Source organism: Paramormyrops kingsleyae, chromosome 4 (assembly GCF_048594095.1).
Source record: "Paramormyrops kingsleyae isolate MSU_618 chromosome 4, PKINGS_0.4, whole genome shotgun sequence".
Classification (NCBI taxonomy): Eukaryota; Metazoa; Chordata; class Actinopteri; order Osteoglossiformes; family Mormyridae; genus Paramormyrops; species Paramormyrops kingsleyae.
The window spans coordinates 14,009,172-14,029,252 of record NC_132800.1 but is presented as its reverse complement, the minus strand read 5'-3'; the positions used below and the strand labels follow the sequence as shown (position 1 = coordinate 14,029,252).

Sequence of the window (20,081 nt, the reverse complement as noted above, 5' to 3'; positions counted from 1 at the left end):
TGTGTGTGCGTGCGTGAACATATCCACATTAATCGCGATTCTGTAGACTGATGGCTGGAAGGTCACACTTCGACCAAAAGGTATATGCCTAACTTTAAATGACCAATTTAAAACTAAAATACTAAAATCTACAGTAAATGGTTATGCGATAGGCCTGTCTAATAGAAAAACAAAATCTATACTATTTTATTTATGAATCGGTTGTATTAATTTAGGAGTCCTTTGAATTTGGAGACCCGAGGGGTATTCCCCAAAGCAGTATTTTTCAATTAGCTGGATTAATTTAAGATAGAAGTCATGATTGTCCAATAAGAGTTTAGGTAAGGAGCATTCCTATTGGACAATCGTGACTTCCAACTTAAATTAACCCAGATAACAGAAATCTCCCCCAAGCGTCTGGTCATATCTTGATACCGGCATCGCTTTGAGTAGGCTATTTAAGATAGATTTAGAGCACCGTTTCTAATGTAATCTTTTTTAACCGGATCAGTTTTTCTAACACAAAAAAGTATTTTTTTATTTGTGCACGGACACACACGAGCATCAAGAAATTTGCCGTAAAGCGACATTAAAACTAACACAGATGGGAGATGGGAGTTTCAAAAACGCACAATTTAACAACTTTCTCATCAGTATCTTTTCCCCAGCCGCGCTATTACTGTGGAATTTCCTGCAATAACACCCCCGATCTCGGGGGTGGAGTCTGAACCTCACGTGACACTGCCCAACCATTAGGGGGCGGGACACATTTGAAAAAATGATGACGTCAGGGCAAAATGGCCGAGCTGGATATCGGTGAGCACTGTCAGGTTGAAACCTGTAGCCAGAAAGGTGAGGATACGGTTTAATCTGATTGTTCAAAATATTAACACGTCGCTATTTAATTAATCCGCGTCTTCCGATCTTGTTGTCACGGCCCTATTCCTGACTGCCCAGATAGAAACACGGTTAACTGGTTAAACCTGCCCGCATCGGCAAATAATGGTGAAGACATACATGTGTGTGTGCTCATTCACATGGATTTATACTGTTGGACGTGGGATATTAAAACTCAAAATGGAAATAAGCAGTCTAAGTAAGTCTATCCCATGTTTAAGCCCTCCCATGCTTACAGATTGCCTTTTACACTAGTGTACATAGAGACTGCTTTGGTAGTCCTGCCATCCAGCCACACTGTCCTGGGGTCAGTCATTAACTTTATATCTTGTATTATATTAAGTCGAATTATTACGGCTGAACACAGACGCTTTATTCCGCAGCGAGCTACAGGCCGCAATCAGTTCATTCAGTGTCTTGTACGAACAATGTCATAAGAGCCTTTGATTGATTCGGGTACTGTACTTAACTTCATTTTTTCTATTTTAAGCTATATGTGATTACCCATTATTGTAGCGGTTTCTTTTTAACGCAACTTTCTTCATATCGTACGCATCTGTTTTTTCTTTCCTGATAGATTTTCTGCCATTTGTGTGCGATGCATGTTCAGGCGTTTTTTGGTAAGTGCAACTTATCACCATGTTTGTGGTGTCGCGACAGCCGGGAGATCAGCATCGTTATGAAAACGCTTCGCCTTTACACTTTCTTTCCATTTTATATTAAAGCGTGGAGCACAGGAGCCGCGGGTCTCATTCTTGTACGGAGGTACCGGCAGCGCTGGACGCCTTTCACGATTCCAGGGGGCAGCGTTGCAGGCAGCCAGTGTCCCGCGGTTATGTCCCGTCTCTATTGACATGACACCCATTAGTGTGTGCCCAGGTTGACCTCTTGCGATAATATTTTTCAGTTGTTCCCAAATCCACATCCGATCAGGCTGACCGTACGGAGTAATACTGGATATGTTATTGGACGGGGGGGGGGGGGGGGTAGGCGGAATACATCCAGAATATGCAACCTAAACACAGGCAGAGACTCGAACCCTGTCTACAGGGGTGTGAGACTGTAGTCTACCCTGTGCCGCCCCTACTCCACCACTGAACAACATAGGTTATATTACTCTGTTTTAAATCTGTTTTGGATCATTTAGCCAATAATTAATAACATCCATCTGTCGTCCTTATTGTTCAGTACACGATTGTGATGTTATTCGTGACCAGTCTCCATAATAATACATTACTTTAGCACATGACCGTATTATTTTCCTATATGTTGCCTGTATCATTGTTATTGCAAAAACACCTCAGAGCAGTCTTTAAACACAAAATTATTGATTCAGATTTAAATTAGCAAATCCATCATAATTCTCTCATAAAAGAAACAGCAGCGCCCCCCAGGGTTCAGCCGTTCAGGTGGCTCTTTTTTCTCCTCTTTGTTCAGATCCCAGCAGTGAAGGAGGCGCCCCCTTCTGGTGGCAGTATATCCTACCATTGTGATTTCGCAAACTGCAGTGGGAAGGAGCTAGTGCCGGTTGTGTGTGCACACTGTCAGAAGCACTTTTGCCTTGCGTACGTATCCCACGACTCTCCAAACACTGGTGTGAAATGGAATCGATGTTGGAATCTATTTAAATGTATTACTTTATTCTGCTAACAGGCATCGACATCAAGATGACCACAAATGTGTGAGGCTAGAAACATCTGGGCCACGTATGGCAGCTACCCAGGAACTTGTGAAAAAAATTGTAGGTGGGTCACACTGCAGATTCTGACTCTGGTGTAATTTTTCCATGTGGCCACGCGAGGGCAGTGCAGCACTGGATTGTACGGAGTCTCTGAAGGTACCTGTGCAAAAATTCAAATGTTCATATCTTCTCGTGCTCACCTGAAACTTTCACGTGGCCAGTTCGCTCTAGCCGTCACTTCCGGTACCTAGTGGGACATAAACCTGTGTCCATTCACTACCATTGACTGTAAGTGAGCGACAACTATTTATAGCTTAGTCCCTATGTTCAACCCTTAGTTCTTCAAGATTCAAGATTCAAAGAACTTTATTAATCCCAAAGGGAAATTCTTGTCAGATTATGTAGCTTTATACATATTTATTAATAATTGCATAAGTTTGAAGCGCAACAGTAAACACTGAAATATTTCAATTTGGCTGTAAAGAAATCTTGAAAAAACCTAAGGGGTGTTGTTTGATTTTTGTTGTAAGATATTACAGCCATAAAACAGAATATATAGCTAACTTTACCGCAGTGTCGATGGGCAGATTGACACTGAAATATTGGTGCTTTTGACTTGAATGTTTCAATTTGAGAAACTATTCTAATTTTAAAAGAATATTTTTGACCTGGTAATTTAAATGTTTATATTATTATAGGGAGCAGGAAATGAACTTTTGCTGCCAATAAGGGGGGAGGTAGGAGAAGGGGCTCAAACATTAGGGTACTGGAATGAACAACCCAATAGTGCACCCCCCCCCCCCCCCCCCCAACTCTGCAAGTTTTCTCAGGCCGGCACTGTGAATATAAGGATCAGTATAGCAACCTTGGATCAAATCGGTAGCGGTATTGGATAGAATGCCCAAGGGCATCAATATATTCTTCATATTTCGGGGGGGGGATCCATTAAGAGTGAAACCCATCCTCTTACTTTATCCTGCATGACCTCATATCTACACCTAAGTTCAAGCTACCCATCCATTTCTGTATTGATTGTATGCATTCATTTATACAAATGCAACTGAAATCATCGGCTAACTACTATAAAACTAAATTGCTGTTGCTCACTTACAGTCATTGGTAGTGAATGGACACAGTGGAATTATTAATAAAAATGTCAGGTTTATGTCCCACTGGGTCCTGGAAGTGATGGCTAGAGCGAACTGACCATGTGAAAATTTCAGGTGGGCATGTGAATGTAAGCGGCGCGCATGTGAAATAATCAGGTGCCCATGCGACCAGCATAATTGTTTGCAGGGGCTCTGTAGAATTGCACTAGAGCGTTTTGAATGAGAGAGATTCTTCTTTATTTTTTAATTTGTCCCTCCATCCATTGAAGAGTCAAAGGCAGCATCGTCCACCAGCAAAGGACGGAAGGGCGCGAAGAACAGCGCCACGGCGGCTAAGGTGGCACTCATGAAGCTGAAGCTCCACGCTGTTGGGGACAAGGGGCTGCCACAGGTACCTGCGGGCACATCTGGGTGGAGAAGGGGGCGGAGCCAACTCCATGGCCTGTCACTTCCTGATAGCGCGCATGACATCACTTAAGATCGTAGCCGAAGGGGAATTTGTAGTCTCATCGTTCAGCTTATCATCTTCACCCATGCAGCTGCGTTCTTCTTGACCCGCAGACAGAAAGAACGTACTTCCAAGTCTTTCTGCCCAAAGGCTCCAGGGAGACCAGCTCACCCATGTTCTTCTGCTCTAAGTGGACCGTGGGGAGAGTGGTGGACTTTGCAGCCTTGCAAGCAGGTCTGAAGAACAACAACAACGTGGTGGCAGCCAAGGTGATACACGACTATCCTGGTTTCAGGTCGCCTTCTCCCGGTCTGTGTGCAGAGCCTTAAGTTAATGGAACCACGCCCACTGGGTTCTCTCACTCATATGCACTAATTTAATGGAACCACGCTCACTGGGTTCTGTCACTCATATGCACTAATTTAATGGAACCACGCCCACTGGGTTCTCTCACTCATATGCACTAATTTAATGGAACCACGCCCACTGGGTTCTGTCACTCATATGCACTAATTTAATGGAACCACGCCCACTGGGTTCTCTCACTCATATGCACTAATTTAATGGAACCACGCCCACTGGGTTCTCTCACTCATATGCACTAATTTAATGGAACCACGCTCACTGGGTTCTCTCACTCATATGCACTAATTTAATGGAACCACGCCCACTGGGTTCTCTCACTCATATGCACTAATTTAATGGAACCACGCCCACTGGGTTCTCTCACTCATATGCACTAATTTAATGGAACCACGCCCACTGGGTTCTCTCACTCATATGCACACAAAAGCACATCTACAAGCAAAGATGTCAGAGTACAGCGATAGCTCGGTGAGTTAGGATGCCGTCCCTCATCAGAATGTTCCCACAGGGATGCTGGCTCACATTGACTCCATTGGCTTCCACAGTCACGTTCAGTTGGGTGTGTGTTGAACAGCTTGTTCCAGATAGGCGTGCAGAAACCAGCTGACATGATGTTTGACTTGATTTGACATTGACCAGGTCTGCCCGTTTCCAGAACGTAGCAGATGCCACCGATGGTTTGTACCCTCCTTGCATGTATCATGTGACTTTCATCTGAATTCGTCCTGCCTGCTGCCCTCAGAAGCTGAGACTGTGCCACCCGCAGACGGGCAGGGTCTTGAAGATGGATGATACCCTGCTCTCACTGCTGTCCCACCCAGACGTCCCGCTCTTCAACGGGGGAAACATCATCCTCGAGTACCTGGACAATGATTCTACAGAGCTCCCTGACTTTGACACATATCTCCCTCGGTCCTGAGGGGCCTGCATCTCCCAGCAACGTTTTATGATGTCATTTCCTTTAAAATTAAAGTTTTGTATATGATAAAAGTTTTCTATGTGTTTCTTGTTTTTTTTCCCAGTTTTTTTTAGCACATATTGGGGGTAGTTGCAGGGAGGTGGAAAAAAAAGACTTTAAGGGCGGTTTAAAAATTGTGAGTGTGTTTCAGGAAAGTGCCCAGAAATTCTTGGTATAAGTGACGCTGTGGCCTCACTGCTCCAGGCTTGGAGTTTTCATTCCCTCCTCCAGTTATACGTGTAGAGTTTCCTCCAGTTTCATCCCAGAGTTACCCACAGTGTACCTGTGATGGACTGGCATCCCGTCCAGGGTGTCCCCCTGCCTCGTGCCCTGCGATGGACTGGCATTCCGTCCAGGGTGTCCCCCTGCCTCGTGCCCTGCGATGGACTGGCATCCCGTCCAGGGTGTCCCCCTGCCTCGTGCCCTGCGATGGACTGGCATCCCGTCCAGGGTGTCCCCCTGCCTCGTGCCCTGCGATGGACTGGCATCCCGTCCAGGGTGTCCCCCTGCCTCGTGCCCTGCGATGGACTGGCATCCCGTCCAGGGTGTCCCCCTACCTCGTGCCCTGCGATGGACTGGCATCCCGTCCAGGGTGTCCCCCTGCCTCGTGCCCTGCGATGGACTGGCATCCCGTCCAGGGTGTCCCCCTGCCTAGTACCCTGCGATGGACTGGCATCCCGTCCAGGGTGTCCCCCTGCCTAGTGCCCTGCGTTGGACTGGCATCCCGTCCAGGGTGTCCCTCTGCCTAGTACCCTGTGATGGACTGGCATCCCGTCCAGGGTGTCCCTCTGCCTAGTACCCTGTGATGGACTGGCATCCCGTCCAGGGTGTCCCTCTGCCTAGTACCCTGTGATGGACTGGCATCCCGTCCAGGGTGTCCCCCTGCCTAGTACCCTGTGATGGTGAATCCAGTTTCTGGGAGAGACTCCCAAGTTCACCAGGAACATTTACAGGATAAGTGGGAACTGAAATTGGGTGGAATTATGGTTAATTTCAGTGATCAGAGGTGAGACTGATCCTAAATAAATGAGTGGCTGTTAAATGTCGTTAAATTAATTAGCACTCATTCTCCTGTCACATAATCCATTCTAAGCAACACTGATTTGGAGATTCCTGTCTCTTCTGAAAGCTTTAACATTCCCTGGGGAGATACCCAAGCTGTTGTGTTGGTACAGGCTGGTACCCTGGCTGTTTCACCCCCCAGACTCGGCCTGGTACAGGCTGTTTCACCCCCCAGACTCGCCCTGGTACAGGCTGTTTCACCCCCCAGACTCGGCCTGGTACAGGCTGTTTCACCCCCCAGACTCGCCCTGGTACAGGCTGTTTCACCCCCCAGACTCGGCCTGGTACAGGCTGTTTCACCCCCCAGACTCGCCCTGGTACAGGCTGTTTCACCCCCCAGACTCGGCCTGGTACAGGCTGTTTCACCCCCCAGACTCGCCCTGGTACAGGCTGTTTCACCCCCCAGACTCGGCCTGGTACAGGCTGTTTCACCCCCCAGACTCGGCCTGGTACAGGCTGTTTCACCCCCCAGACTCGCCCTGGTACAGGCTGTTTCACCCCCCAGACTCGGCCTGGTACAGGCTGTTTCACCCCCCAGACTCGCCCTGGTACAGGCTGTTTCACCCCCCAGATTCGCCCTGGTACAGGCTGTTTCACCCCCCAGACTCGCCCTGGTACAGGCTGTTCCAGCCTCTGCTGTAATTGGCTTTCCTTGTTCTTTCACAGCTCCAATGATCAGTGTGTAGGACCATTGAGACCCTCCAATCAGCCTCGAATTTACTTCGTTGTCCTACAGAGGCATAGTCAGTGCCATAGGCAGTTCTAGTCTCCCTGAAATAGTATTTTTCTAATTCCATTTTGCACCTTCTCCTTTATCAGATTTTATAGTCAGGACCCACCCCCCCTTTCTGATTGAAAATGGCCACCCTACTGGGGGCATTGCACCCCCCCCCAAGGGTCTAAGTATAGAATTCTTTAATTTATCATCCATCTCTCCACCCGCTTATCCTGGTCAGGCTCGTGGCGGGGAGGAGTGACACTGGCTGTAGCTGCAGGACAACAACTATCAAGTCAAAGTACCAAGATCATCAAGCTGTAAAAGCACAAGGAGAGACAATTACAGCACAGGCTGAAACACTCACTGGTGTGGCAGGACGAGGCAACACCTGATAAGAGCCCAGATCCTGATGCTGTTGGTTGTTAGTTCGTAACCCACCTGTGGGGTGGGGCTGGAACCGATCACAGGCAGCACAGGGTACAAGCATGGGTACAACATGGGTAGGATGCCAATCCATCACAGGGCACACATACAGTGTCACATGATGCAGTCTTTGGACTGCAGACTCCCAGCAAACAGCAGAGATGGCACTGAGGACAGGATACAGCTCATGCAGCTAAACTGCCCGGATGGACACAGTGCTGATGTAACACGTCACTTCCATGTCTTATATTAAATTTAGTTTTCTGGACTTCTGATAACCTTGCATTAATTACAAATGAATGACAGTAAATTAACTAACTGTCTAACAAACAGCTCCTGTCTTCTGACAGCTAGCCTGACTTGATCTCCCTCCAAGAGAGTGGGTATATGGATATGTGTGCCTGTCTCCTATAGGTTCCTGGTAAAGCCCACACTTCCATCGCAGAACAGCTACAGTTTTGAAAATATAGAGATATTTGAAAAATTGAAGGAGGACAGGCTCTACACTCCCTGCTGTATAGGCGGCTAAGGAAGACAGGCCCTACACTCCCTGCTGTATAGGCGGCTAAGGAAGACAGGCTCTACACTCCCTGCTGAATTGGCGACAAAGGAAGACAGGCCCTACACTCCCTGCTGTATAGGCGGCTAAGGAAGACAGGCTCTACACTCCCTGCTGAATAGGCAGCTAAGGAAGACAGGCTCTACACTCCCTGCTGTATAGGCGGCTAAGGAAGACAGGCTCTACACTCCCTGCTGAATAGGCGACAAAGGAAGACAGGCCCTACACTCCCTGCTGTATAGGCGACTAAGGAAGACAGGCTCTACACTCCCTGCTGTATAGGCGGCTAAGGAAGACAGGCCCTACACTCCCTGCTGTATAGGCGGCTAAGGAAGACAGGCTCTACACTCCCTGCTGTATAGGCGGCTAAGGAAGACAGGCCCTACACTCCCTGCTGTATAGGCGGCTAAGGAAGACAGGCTCTACACTCCCTGCTGAATAGGCGACAAAGGAAGACAGGCCCTACACTCCCTGCTGTATAGGCGGCTAAGGAAGACAGGCTCTACACTCCCTGCTGAATAGGCGACAAAGGAAGACAGGCTCTACACTCCCTGCTGTATAGGCGACAAAGGAAGACAGGCCCTACACTCCCTGCTGTATTGGCGGCTAAGGAAGACAGGCCCTACACTCCCTGCTGTATAGGCGGCTAAGGAAGACAGGCTCTACACTCCCTGCTGAATAGGCGACAAAGGAAGACAGGCTCTACACTCCCTGCTGAATAGGCGACAAAGGAAGACAGGCCCTACACTCCCTGCTGTATAGGCGGCTAAGGAAGACAGGCTCTACACTCCCTGCTGTATAGGCGACAAAGGAAGACAGGCCCTACACTCCCTGCTGTATAGGCGGCTAAGGAAGACAGGCTCTACACTCCCTGCTGTATAGGCGACAAAGGAAGACAGGCCCTACACTCCCTGCTGTATAGGCGGCTAAGGAAGACAGGCCCTACACTCCCTGCTGTATAGGCGACAAAGGAAGACAGGCCCTACACTCCCTGCTGTATAGGCGGCTAAGGAAGACAGGCCCTACACTCCCTGCTGTATAGGCGACAAAGGAAGACAGGCCCTACACTCCCTGCTGTATAGGCGGCTAAGGAAGACAGGCCCTACACTCCCTGCTGAATAGGCGACAAAGGAAGACAGGCTCTACACTCCCTGCTGTATAGGCGACAAAGGAAGACAGGCCCTACACTCCTTGCTGTATAGGCGGCTAAGGAAGACAGGCCCTACACTCCCTGCTGAATAGGCGACAAAGGAAGACAGGCCCTACACTCCCTGCTGTATAGGCGGCTAAGGAAGACAGGCCCTACACTCCCTGCTGAATAGGCGACAAAGGAAGACAGGCCCTACACTCCCTGCTGTATAGGCGGCTAAGGAAGACAGGCTCTACACTCCCTGCTGAATAGGCGACAAAGGAAGACAGGCTCTACACTCCCTGCTGTATTGGCGGCTAAGGAAGACAGGCTCTACACTCCCTGCTGAATAGGCGGATAAGGAAGACAGGCTCTACACTCCCTGCTGTATAGGCAACTAAGGAAGACAGGCTCTACACTCCCTGCTGTATAGGCAACTATATTATATATATATATATATATTCAAATTAATATATAATTCATATTTAGATTTTATTTTCCTTATTGTAAACTAAGTGTTGCAAATTTTGTATTTTAAGTAAAATTTGAAATTTTGTAATTTATTAAATCCATCTTTTAACACATTTAGCGCCAATCATAGTAAATTTGAAACCCCGTTTCATTTCACTTCTGCTTTATACTCTTCAATAAATACGTTCATTTTCAACAACTGCATGCGAGTCGTTGCCATGGTGACCCAGGGCCCAATGCCAGGAAGTACAATGGGCCAAGTGTGCAGGACTTTGTTCCCTCCTAGGGATTACCTACCCATTCATACACCGTGTGTTTAAACCGTGTGAACATGAATGATCCACATTACACTGGAAGTGAACCTGAGACCACAGCTGCTTAAGCCAGCATATGAGAACTTGGACTTGCTTTCTTCTGATTTATTATAATCATTTATAATTCTTATTGGTTGGCAAGTGTAAGGCCTTGGGTTGAACCAAGCCTGTGATTGGCTGAGCCAGCCATTCTGGCATAGCGATATGTATCCTTTAGCAAAACAGCGCTGTTTTCTATAAAGCGGGTGCCCACACCTGTAAGCTGCAGAGAGGCGTGCGTTTGACGGATGACAGGGGAGGCTGGTGTCTCCGGTCCGGGGGAACAGAGAAGATCAATGGGAGCCTCGGCCCACACAGCGTGGAGGCCAGGATTTATGGAGCGACGCGTTGTCGACAAGGCGGTGTGCAGTGGGGAGATGCCAGCGAGCCCGGGGAAGCATCCAGACAGTCCATAAACCTACAGGGCCATTCATTGCCCCTGACCTTCAAACTGCGGGCTATTTTTAAAGATAAAATGGGCCGGCACGTTGGCCTCAGCCCTCCGTGGGTTTGAGCACGGCTCTGTGTGTGTGAAGGTAGCATGTTCTCCCCATGTCTATAACACATACATGTCAATCCAGCTGCAGTGAAAACAGTAACATGGATGATAAAAAAAAAACTGCAAAATTTGGTGAAAATAGATTACCATCAAAAAAGGTGGGGTCTCAGCTTGCTGAGCAGGGGGTATGAGAGCAGCCCAGGATACATTCTGCTGAGTTTCACATGAAAGCTCATAAGATGGAATAATGGCATAAACCGGGAGACTTGATCAGGGATTGTCAACCTAAAAACTACACAGACTACGCTTTTTAAATATAGTGTCTGTGTCACGATCGCGGGCGAGCGGTGCAGGTAAGCAGACGATCGGAGCCAGGACTTCAGGAACGAAGGGGATTTATTGTGGTAACGGGACCGGGGAAGCACGATAGACAACATCAATGGTGAGTCTGGCGAAGACAGACTCAGACGAAGACTAAATACACAAGACATGCCACGGAGAACGAGCCACAGGTGAGAACAATCAGGGCGAAAACAGGAGGTAGTGAGGTGGGCGTGGCACATATCGGGAGCGGACGGAGCGGGGCGTGACAGTCTGTGATAAAAATTACATTTTGATAAAAGTGTCAGTCGGATTTTGCGATGGCGTGGACCCATGGACTCGACACCTATGGTCAGAGGCAGTTACATGAACTGGTGTTTCCTGTAGAGCTGCTCTCGATTAGGGCGAATATTATTCTGGTCAATATTGAGATCACAGTTATTCAATAGAATTACTCACTGACTGTGGAAATATCATGTATTTATTGAACTTTTAAAAAAAAACTTGTCTTTTTAACAGTAGCTTTCCTCGAACTCAACCTTGAAAATTAATTCAGCTGAGAAACAAATACCAAGGGGCTGGAAGATGGTGCGTCAGGTTTAAAACACAAGACGAAATGGGAGCTTCACTGTGAAACAATAACATTTCATCCTGATTATTTTGTTTTCATAATTGTTGGAGGCCAAAATAACTGAAATTAAAATTGGATTAACTGCCCAGCCCTAATTTTCTGTATTGTGTGTCTTCTCTGTGATGGACTGGTGGCCCATCCAGGGTCTACCCCCAACTCCCGTGATGCATTCCAGGGGTCACCACGCATCCAGGGTCTACCCCCAACTCCCGTGATGCATTCCAGGGGTCACCACGCATCCAGGGTCTACCCCCAACTCCCGTGATGCATTCCAGGGGTCACCACGCACTGGATAAGCAACTAGAACAACACCCACCCATGGACTGACAAACCAGTGATACACTAAGACACACCAGATCTGCTGGCTGAGCTGTTAATGACTGCTACAGATTCAAGGCCACCTTGTCACCCTGATGAAGTTCTCACCTCATCCCACATCAAATGGATTATTTCACTCTTGATCTTGAGGACACTAAGCCGGTCAATTACTACTGTATCATGATCACTCCTACAAGGGTCTCATAATGAATCTCCAAAGGCATTTTATTGATTGATATTAATTCCAAGTGTTGCAGAAACACCCTCAAGAATACAAGTGCCTAATTTCTACGTGTCTTACGTCCTGTTCTAACATGATTAAGAAAGTGTTGGTACATTGCTAGGTACCTCAGTGATCCCGCAGAGATAAATCGCAGGTAGAAAGACGGTAGATGTGCAGCAGCTGGCGTGCCGAGCCACTCGCACGATTTGCTAATTGCGTCTTAGTCATGCGCAATACGCAAAGCGATGAATGCGCCTCGCGAGCACCGCTACGGTCTTAGTTAAAACCCAAATGTGGATGCGACCGCATGTTCGGGGCTAATTAGCGGGATCGACGCGGACGAACGCCTTCCCCGACAGCGGCGGTGTGGGGTACATGCGGGATATGATTGAGTCGCTGCCCCCATCCCCCTTACAAGCATAAAGCAGACACATTACAAATGTTAACGTGATCTGTCTTTGTGCTGAATTTACGGCGATCCTATGACCCCACGCTAATTAATCGACAACTGTCGCAACAGTGATGAAAACCTGCTTCTGAGCAATGCATGTCAACACTACGACTGATCTATGATTTAAAAACACATAAATTCATTCTTTAGAATAACGGCAAAACACTCATTGTAGCGATCGAAAAATGAAAATGTAGTAAAAAAAAAAGCGCTCCAAATCCAGCTAATATGACAAAGTTCATACACTCGTCCATATCTGCTCTATCAGTCTATAATTAATATGCTGGTTTGAATTAAATTACATTAGTTGGGGTAGATGACATTAGGCCTAGTACACCGAACACAGTAAAGTGACGCTTCCTTAAGATTGAATAATCACGACACTTGTCTGTCAAATATTATGTATTAACTAAATCATGCATACTATATTAAAGGCGCGCAAATGAATGCAACACAAAAGTCAAGCAATAAGCATTAAGATGTGGGTAATAGACTTGCGCTAAATGGTTACAGGCAGCGCCAATGGGATGTCACTACAAGAGCGGAGGTAATGTAACATTAGATGTTACTTAATCCCACATATCTACGGCTATAGGCCTACACCATGCATTAATGGTGTCATTCCTGAAAGACTGCATGCAGTCTTAATAGTTAAACGTATTTACCAGTGTGTTAGTGCTGAATACCACCTATGTCAAGTGCCAGTGCATCGCCCTTAACCTCCATTGCACGCCAAAAGCTCCCAGCTCAGTCAATGTGGGGCCCCGTGTCGCCGATCCGTGATTTAATGCATTTCGGCGTGCCATGCAATAGGAAAACACCCCCTGAAAGTTCTCTTTTTTCCGTTGTGGGAGGGGCCGGGGTGTGTGGAGAGTGGGATCATTAGCAAGCCGTGCGGCGGTGAGATGTCGCTCTTATATCTAATGAAACGGATTCGTGGGGGCTATATAAGTTGGCCGTGATGACAACTTCTCATTGGACGGAGCGGACCTCGTAACGACGCCCGCTGGGCTCAATACAACTTGTGCTTGAAGGTAAGTTTAATGACAAGGTTTTAATTTAATACCTGTGACTCTGCCGTACAATCAGGCTAATGTAGTTTAATCTAATGGCAAGTAGAACATCCATTAAATGTAGGCTAGCTATAATATCTGGCTGTTAGAAATTGGCGAGTGAATATTAAAAGTACTTCAAGAGAGATTTATATCTGCTTTCCGTTTTAGAAGAAAATAGAATGGAAATTGAGATTTGAGGAGTTTCACAACTTACGCATGTGCTTTTGAATGTGTGGAGTGCAATGAAGCGGAATACAAATTGTGTTCGTTTAAAAAAGTATTCCAGCTCTCGATGGATATATGGTTTAAATGAGCTTATATACACGTTTGCGCGTGTTGTCATTTTGGTGCCGAGTATGTGCTAGTGTAACACACTTTTATATAGTAAATGAATCTCTTACAAATAAATCTCTTAATAAATTAATACACTACTGGCAGCGTGTATTAAAACGTTTTGGGAAATGATTTCCTCATTGGCGCAGATTTGGGTATGGACGATAGGTTCTGTCCATACCAATATTGTGGGAGAACCGTGTGTGTTTGGGGGGGCTGATTAGGTCCCTTGGATTTCCTCAAACACGCTATGGTGTCTGTTGGTAAAGCAGAAATAAAAAGTGATTCTGAAATGCACCCCTGTAAATGCATTTGTATTAGCGACGAATAAATCTAGATTGCTGCAATCAAAGCCTAGCATGCGATGTAATATGCCGGTAAATCTTACAGTGACCTTGCTCTTCCTGGCGATGCTGGCAGCCGAGGCTGCGTGTCCCGCGCAGCAGTGCCTGTCCAAGTGCACCCGTCTGAGGGTGACGGCCGTTTACACGGCACTGCTCCTCCTGTCCGCCAGCATGATCTCCGCACACAGCACGACGCTCAAGCACGACCTCCACATCGGCCACAGCGTGGACAACAGAAGTAAGTTCGGTCCCCGCGTTATGAAAGAAAACGGCGCCAATCATGTTGTATTTTCCCCCACGGTGACCTTAGGGACCATTTTACAATCAAAATGGTCTATAATAATATCCGAAGGTGAGACTAAAAAATGTTGAAAATTTTAATAGGATTTTAGTTCGGTTAAATGGCCTGTTCTTTACAATAAAGCTGTGATGCCAACAATCAGAAGCGCTAAGGCAGAAAATCGTGTCTTGCGTGTATTCTATGTTGGATTTATTTTAAAAACATATTTCATCCTGGCTCATGTTGGCTCAACCGTAATTTACGGCCCTGGGAAGGTTCACTTCTGGTGTATAGGAAAGGAAATTCAAAAAAAGGCCACCTATCGCTTTTTCCATTAAGAAATGCGTTAGTGACGATTTTAAATCGTAACGCCGTTAAAAACAAATAACGAGGAAAATAAAACTTTCGTATTTGCAATACCAATAAGGAGCCCTTTTACGGTACTAGGTTAATCTATTATCTACAAAAAGAAGAGGCTTTTTAGCGTGGTCTGTTAATAAAACACCTTACGGTTTATGTCTGTCTCCATCCAACATAGGCTATCTGAGTAGATTTCAGTAGAAATTCACAAAGTGCGCATTCAACGTGTCGACTGGGCTACTTCAAATGTATTATTATTATTATTTTTTTTAATGCAATAATTAAAAAGGTCCAGAGATCGACCCCTTCTGGTACGTCGGCCGAGGCGTGAGACCCATCGGGAGGTTTGGGAAGAGGCAGAGCGCCAGCGGGGGCTTGAGACCCCTGGTTAACAGCCTGGCGCTGCTTCTCGGCGGCTTGAGGGCCAAAGACCTGCAGAAGCTCCCCGACGCGCTGATCGGCGAGGACGCCCACTGGCTGCCATGACGACGGGCCGTCAGCTGTCACGCGGATCATCCCCCATTTCAGTTGCATAGCCCCATGGATGATTCCTTATACGACAAAGACTCGCACTAAGTGTTTTAAATTTTAAAAATGCACATCTGAACTGGGTGTAACATACGAGTATTTCCATATACGATAATAAAGATTAATTCTTTGCACAATTTTGACAGTTGGAAATTGATATTTAATTTCACTGTTATTCTATCATATTTGAGTAAATAATGAAATGCTGTACTTAACTTCAGGATACTAAAATGACGAACAGTTAGTTCATTGTGAATTAATTAAATGTTCTGACCGTTTGGTGATGAAGTCTCGAGAGCGGAAATTACGATGAAAATCAAATCTATCGCATTTGACGATCGATAGGAGTCTCCCGATTATCCCGACGATCGGAGTCTCAGCCGCGTTGGTTGCATAAATGAATCCCCGTCCGTTCTTAGCAGCTTTTGTCCAAGCTGCTGTCTGGTGTTGGTTTGCTTATAGAGTGACAAAAGGCACCGCAATTTTATTTCAACCTATTGCCAGAATAGACGGATTATGTCATTGGGCCAATTTACTTTTAATTGGAACATAATTCGCTTCCTAGCCCATTCATCAGATAATTTATAAAGTATTTGTTTCACCTGATTTCAGATGTTAACAGCATAAAGGGGTGGTCTACTAAAATACGAATCCGTTTATTCTTTGTACTATGTTCTGACTACAGTGTATGTGATTATTAAAATTCATATTTTTCAGCTTATCATCAGTGTGGTGGATTCTTGCTCTTCACCGCCGTAATTGTTTCAATTACTATTAATAAAAATCATTCAGCCACTGTACGGTATGTAACGTTTTTATTAATGTACAATAACACTTTTCGATCAGAACAATTTGGCACACAGTTTGAGGACAATGTCGAACACCACTTTATTCATTTTATGCTATTATTTGGCTTTTTTCGTATTCTTCTCGTACATTACCTGTTCAGACGGCTGAGCATACGGATACAGACCGAAAAAAGCGGTGTGCGTTGCACATTTCACCGCGATCATTCCGTTTCAACAACAGCAACTTTTCACATACTGCACGCAAGGACGACGTCATGATTTAATATGTATACAATTCCCCAATGCCCGACTCCAAGCTCATTTACAGTGTTATTTTAAATAGAAAAATACAGGACAATCAAATTATAATCAACCTGTTAGCTGTGCTTCGCGTATGATTTTGTACGTTATTTCGAACATGCTTCACATAAAACGCCCCAGTCGATATGATCCGCATGATATGAACAGCGATGGGAAATGTGAGGATACGTAAGAAATGGAAATAGTATGGGGTAGCTTGAGGCCAGTAATCGACAAACAATGTCAAGTATAGTCCATAGGCAACCCACACCGGGAACCTGTTCAAAGCATATTCATAATGTATCAGCTGGTTTCTACAGAAAAGATCAGAAGATTTGGAGAATTTCATCAACTTGAAGCTAACAACAGCTTTTTTTTCGGCGGGGGGGGGAAGAAAAACTAAAAATGGTATCACCCAAATCAGCTTATTGGTAAGTATGAGTAAAATCAAATCACAATGTTTGACTACGGCTTCCTGCTTCAACATACCAGCTAAAAAATAGTGCTAATGATTATAAACGGCCTAATAGTATATATACTATGTGCTTTAGAACAACTAGCAGGCAGAGAAATCCACTGAATAAGAGGATCCACTGTAGAAGAAATAAAAGAAGCTTACGAGAGTCAGTTCTCTGTAATCTCTAGTATTCCAACGATCACCCCAAATAGTACAAAAATACATTACTTAAAAAGTGGTGTAACCCATCAGGACTGAGTAAGCGTTACTAGAAAACGTCTACTGGTTTAACTACACTGGGCAAAGAAAGAAGAACTGTAGCCTGAAAGGGGGAAAAAACGTGACTAAACACGATGCAAAATATAAAGAAAGATGAGTTGGGCTGCAATGAATGAGACAAATGTCACTTTAATGGAGTAACGTGACTAAAGGTGGAAGTCGATTTGAGCTCGGTACCCCCTGTTGGAACATCTACTCCTCTAAGCGTCACTTTTTTGCAACTTTGAAAATAAAGAGCGCCCGTCCTCCGATTTCCACAAGATGGACAGAGCTGTACCAGATGGCGTGGGGGGAAAAAGACATCAACAGACAGGTCACTGCAATCCTTACAGTACCTATATTACACACATGCAACGTGGCCTACACACACCGCGCGGTGCGAAAGGGTTACGAAGACAATGTTTAGAATGCTACTTATCTGGGTAGTAAATGCATGTTTGCTCAAAACGAGCACAATTTAACAGACAAGAGGAAAAAGAACAGTAGCAGCCCAATAAAAACGAAAAAATGTTCTGACCTCCAAAATTACTTATACCTTCCTATAGATGCCTAGATGAACAGCACTTCAGTTCCCAAACCTCTCCTCAGAGGCACCCCAGCCATTCCATGTATCTGACACATTTCACCACCAGCTCACTTAACTTATTAACTTGAATACCTTAACGAGATATTGCTCAGCCATTGATTAAACATGGTATGCTAGCCAAACAATTACATGGGTGTACTGGATGGTTACAGCAAACACGGAGATGAGGGTATACAAGCAGGGACACTGCTAAAGATTTTGGGTCCCATGAAAGCATATCGTATGGGCTCCCCGACCAATCCAATTGTTCAGATTTTAAGCATCTGAATCAACCCCCACCCCCAGCTTCCCTATAACAGAGGTTTTGAAATGGCCAATACACTGAGAGAATAAATTATAGTTCTACACCAATATGAAAATCATTTAAACATTTCTCTTTGACTACTTCAGGCTTTTCCGCAGTACTGTATATATGCAGACATCATATATTCATTATAATATACTAGTGGATCTTAGAGGTTCCTGTTCATGGTGGGTGATTAAGGTTGAGGTAAAAGGATGCCCCACATTCATGGAAATAACGCCAATGCCTCTGACCGGAGGAGCTGCTACAAATCTGTCTGAAGCTGAGGGCCGCAGCATCAATGTCTGGTGACCAACAGTATGGAGGTCTGGCTAATCGGAGCAGCACTACATTAAAGCACTCCAGCAAGCGGCAGGCGAGTTCCCACAATGCACGGTTCCTTAATGAGGTCGCGAGGCATCTCGCATGTGCGTAAATACAGGAGTTCAGCAAGCGAATCATACGATGACAAAAACCTATTTAATAGAAAAAGGGCAACGGAAAAAAAGACACCAAAAAACTCAAAGCTGGGTAGAAAATAAAGAAAGTCTTTTTTTTTTTTTTTTACTACAGCCGTTGTAGGAAAATAAACCGCACTCTGAAAGTTTCAGGATGGATTTTGGACCACACACCTATAGACCGCGCAAATACCTTTCTGTGAATTATTTAAATGTTACACGTCGGCATGGTGTCACAAATATGACAGACTAAAAAAATATTAATGTGCCGGAGGTGCTGAGGTAAGCAGACGAAACATCCAGGCTAGAGGCGAGAAGGAGTACGACAACCGCGCCAAGCAAACCGAAACAGAGACGCTTGGTCTAAGTCAGAAAATCAGATTTGTGAACCACAGCGTAAACAAATTCAAACGAAACGGAGGGACGCAACATAAAATAATATAAACACCGCAAGCGAAAAAAAATCAATAACTGAAATTGCCAAGACTGAGTAAAATCATTATGGAGCGAAAGCACCTGGAAGTGGGTGTGGCCTGAGGAGGACGCGCGCGCGCGCCTGCAGCAGGTAAACTGTGTAATGGAGTCGAATGGATGAAAAACCAAAATTACGGATACAATCTTGCTTTAGGGAAAATAATGAGAGGAGAATAGTGTTTTCTAACAAGCTACCCCAGTGGGATTCAAGGGACAGCTCTCTGGAGTCTTTCTGGGAGTATTTTTGAAACAAAACACAAAACCCAGAAAAAAAAACACTTCTTTTCAACACCTTCCAAACTTGAGTGTATGTCTGAAAAATATATTATGTTATGCCACTTTCACGTGCATTAGATTTATTAATACATTACACAACATATACGATCAAGCAAGCGAGTAAAATTGGAGCTACAATTTTCAACGTGTTTCTATGTAGGTCGATGTATTTTCGTCACCTTATGTCATATTCTTAATTCCCACTGTAAGGAAGTTCATTGCCAGAGAGTCAGTATGGGTGTGCAATGAAGTATTTTTTCATTTTTGTGCAGCTCATCTCGGCCTGTATAAAAATATATTTTCCCGTAGATTTGGAATACATGTATGTTTGAGAACGCACAGCTCTTCCCGTACAGGAGGTCCGTCCGAGGAGTGTTGGTGGAGCAGCACTTGGACACATGCTCTGTCAAGGCACTGGGATGATGAACTCCCCCAATGGTGGAGCCGGCGTCACTAAAGCCACGGAGCTCGGGAGCGTAACTCTGGGAAACCGCTTTGATCTGAAAGGTGGAACACAAGTACACACAGGGTGAAACACAGGTAATGAAATTTTGGAACACAGGTAAAGATAAAGTGAAACACAGGTACAGACATGGTAAAACACAGGTAAATACATGGTGAATCACAGGTACAGACATGGTAAAACAGGTAAAGAAATGGTGGAACAGGTACAAATATGGTGAA

General features: G+C 45.4%; 3 protein-coding genes across 4 annotated transcripts in view; 2 read left to right on the top strand and 1 right to left on the bottom strand.

The window, feature by feature from the left end:
- The first annotated feature begins 718 nt into the window (after nucleotides 1–718).
- zfand1 (zinc finger, AN1-type domain 1) lies at nucleotides 719–5,473 on the top strand. Its single transcript, XM_023797306.2, has 8 exons — nucleotides 719–831; nucleotides 1,454–1,496; nucleotides 1,602–1,641; nucleotides 2,314–2,441; nucleotides 2,530–2,621; nucleotides 3,936–4,057; nucleotides 4,228–4,383; nucleotides 5,223–5,473. Exons 1-8 carry the CDS (start codon nucleotides 777–779, stop codon nucleotides 5,397–5,399), a joined length of 813 nt encoding a protein of 270 aa, XP_023653074.2. The 5' UTR covers nucleotides 719–776; the 3' UTR covers nucleotides 5,400–5,473.
- An 8,050-nt stretch (nucleotides 5,474–13,523) lies between these two features.
- prlh2 (prolactin releasing hormone 2) lies at nucleotides 13,524–16,296 on the top strand. Its single transcript, XM_023797293.2, has 3 exons — nucleotides 13,524–13,630; nucleotides 14,375–14,566; nucleotides 15,258–16,296. The coding sequence occupies exons 2-3, from the start codon at nucleotides 14,395–14,397 to the stop codon at nucleotides 15,452–15,454; spliced, it is 369 nt and encodes a 122-aa protein (XP_023653061.2). The 5' UTR covers nucleotides 13,524–13,630; nucleotides 14,375–14,394; the 3' UTR covers nucleotides 15,455–16,296.
- A 10-nt stretch (nucleotides 16,297–16,306) lies between these two features.
- The window catches only part of myripb (myosin VIIA and Rab interacting protein b), an 84,516-nt gene continuing 80,741 nt past the window's right edge, over nucleotides 16,307–20,081 (bottom strand). For both annotated transcript variants that reach the window (XM_072710725.1, XM_072710726.1), the window contains one exon: nucleotides 16,307–19,897. In XM_072710725.1, the coding sequence (XP_072566826.1) occupies nucleotides 19,851–19,897 (47 nt within the window). In that variant the 3' untranslated portion in view covers nucleotides 16,307–19,850. The remainder of the gene's footprint in view (nucleotides 19,898–20,081) is intronic.

Bases quoted from the DNA above. Each gene is read 5' to 3' on its own strand.
- zfand1 (XM_023797306.2), top strand. From the start codon at position 777: ATGGCCGAGCTGGATATCGGTGAGCACTGTCAGGTTGAAACCTGTAGC. The intron at 4,058-4,227 runs GTACCTGCGGGC...CTTGACCCGCAG, and splicing joins GGGACAAGGGGCTGCCACAG to ACAGAAAGAACGTACTTCCA. The intron at 4,384-5,222 runs GTGATACACGAC...TGCTGCCCTCAG, and splicing joins ACAACGTGGTGGCAGCCAAG to AAGCTGAGACTGTGCCACCC.
- prlh2 (XM_023797293.2), top strand. From the start codon at position 14,395: ATGCTGGCAGCCGAGGCTGCGTGTCCCGCGCAGCAGTGCCTGTCCAAG. The intron at 14,567-15,257 runs GTAAGTTCGGTC...ATAATTAAAAAG, and splicing joins CCACAGCGTGGACAACAGAA to GTCCAGAGATCGACCCCTTC.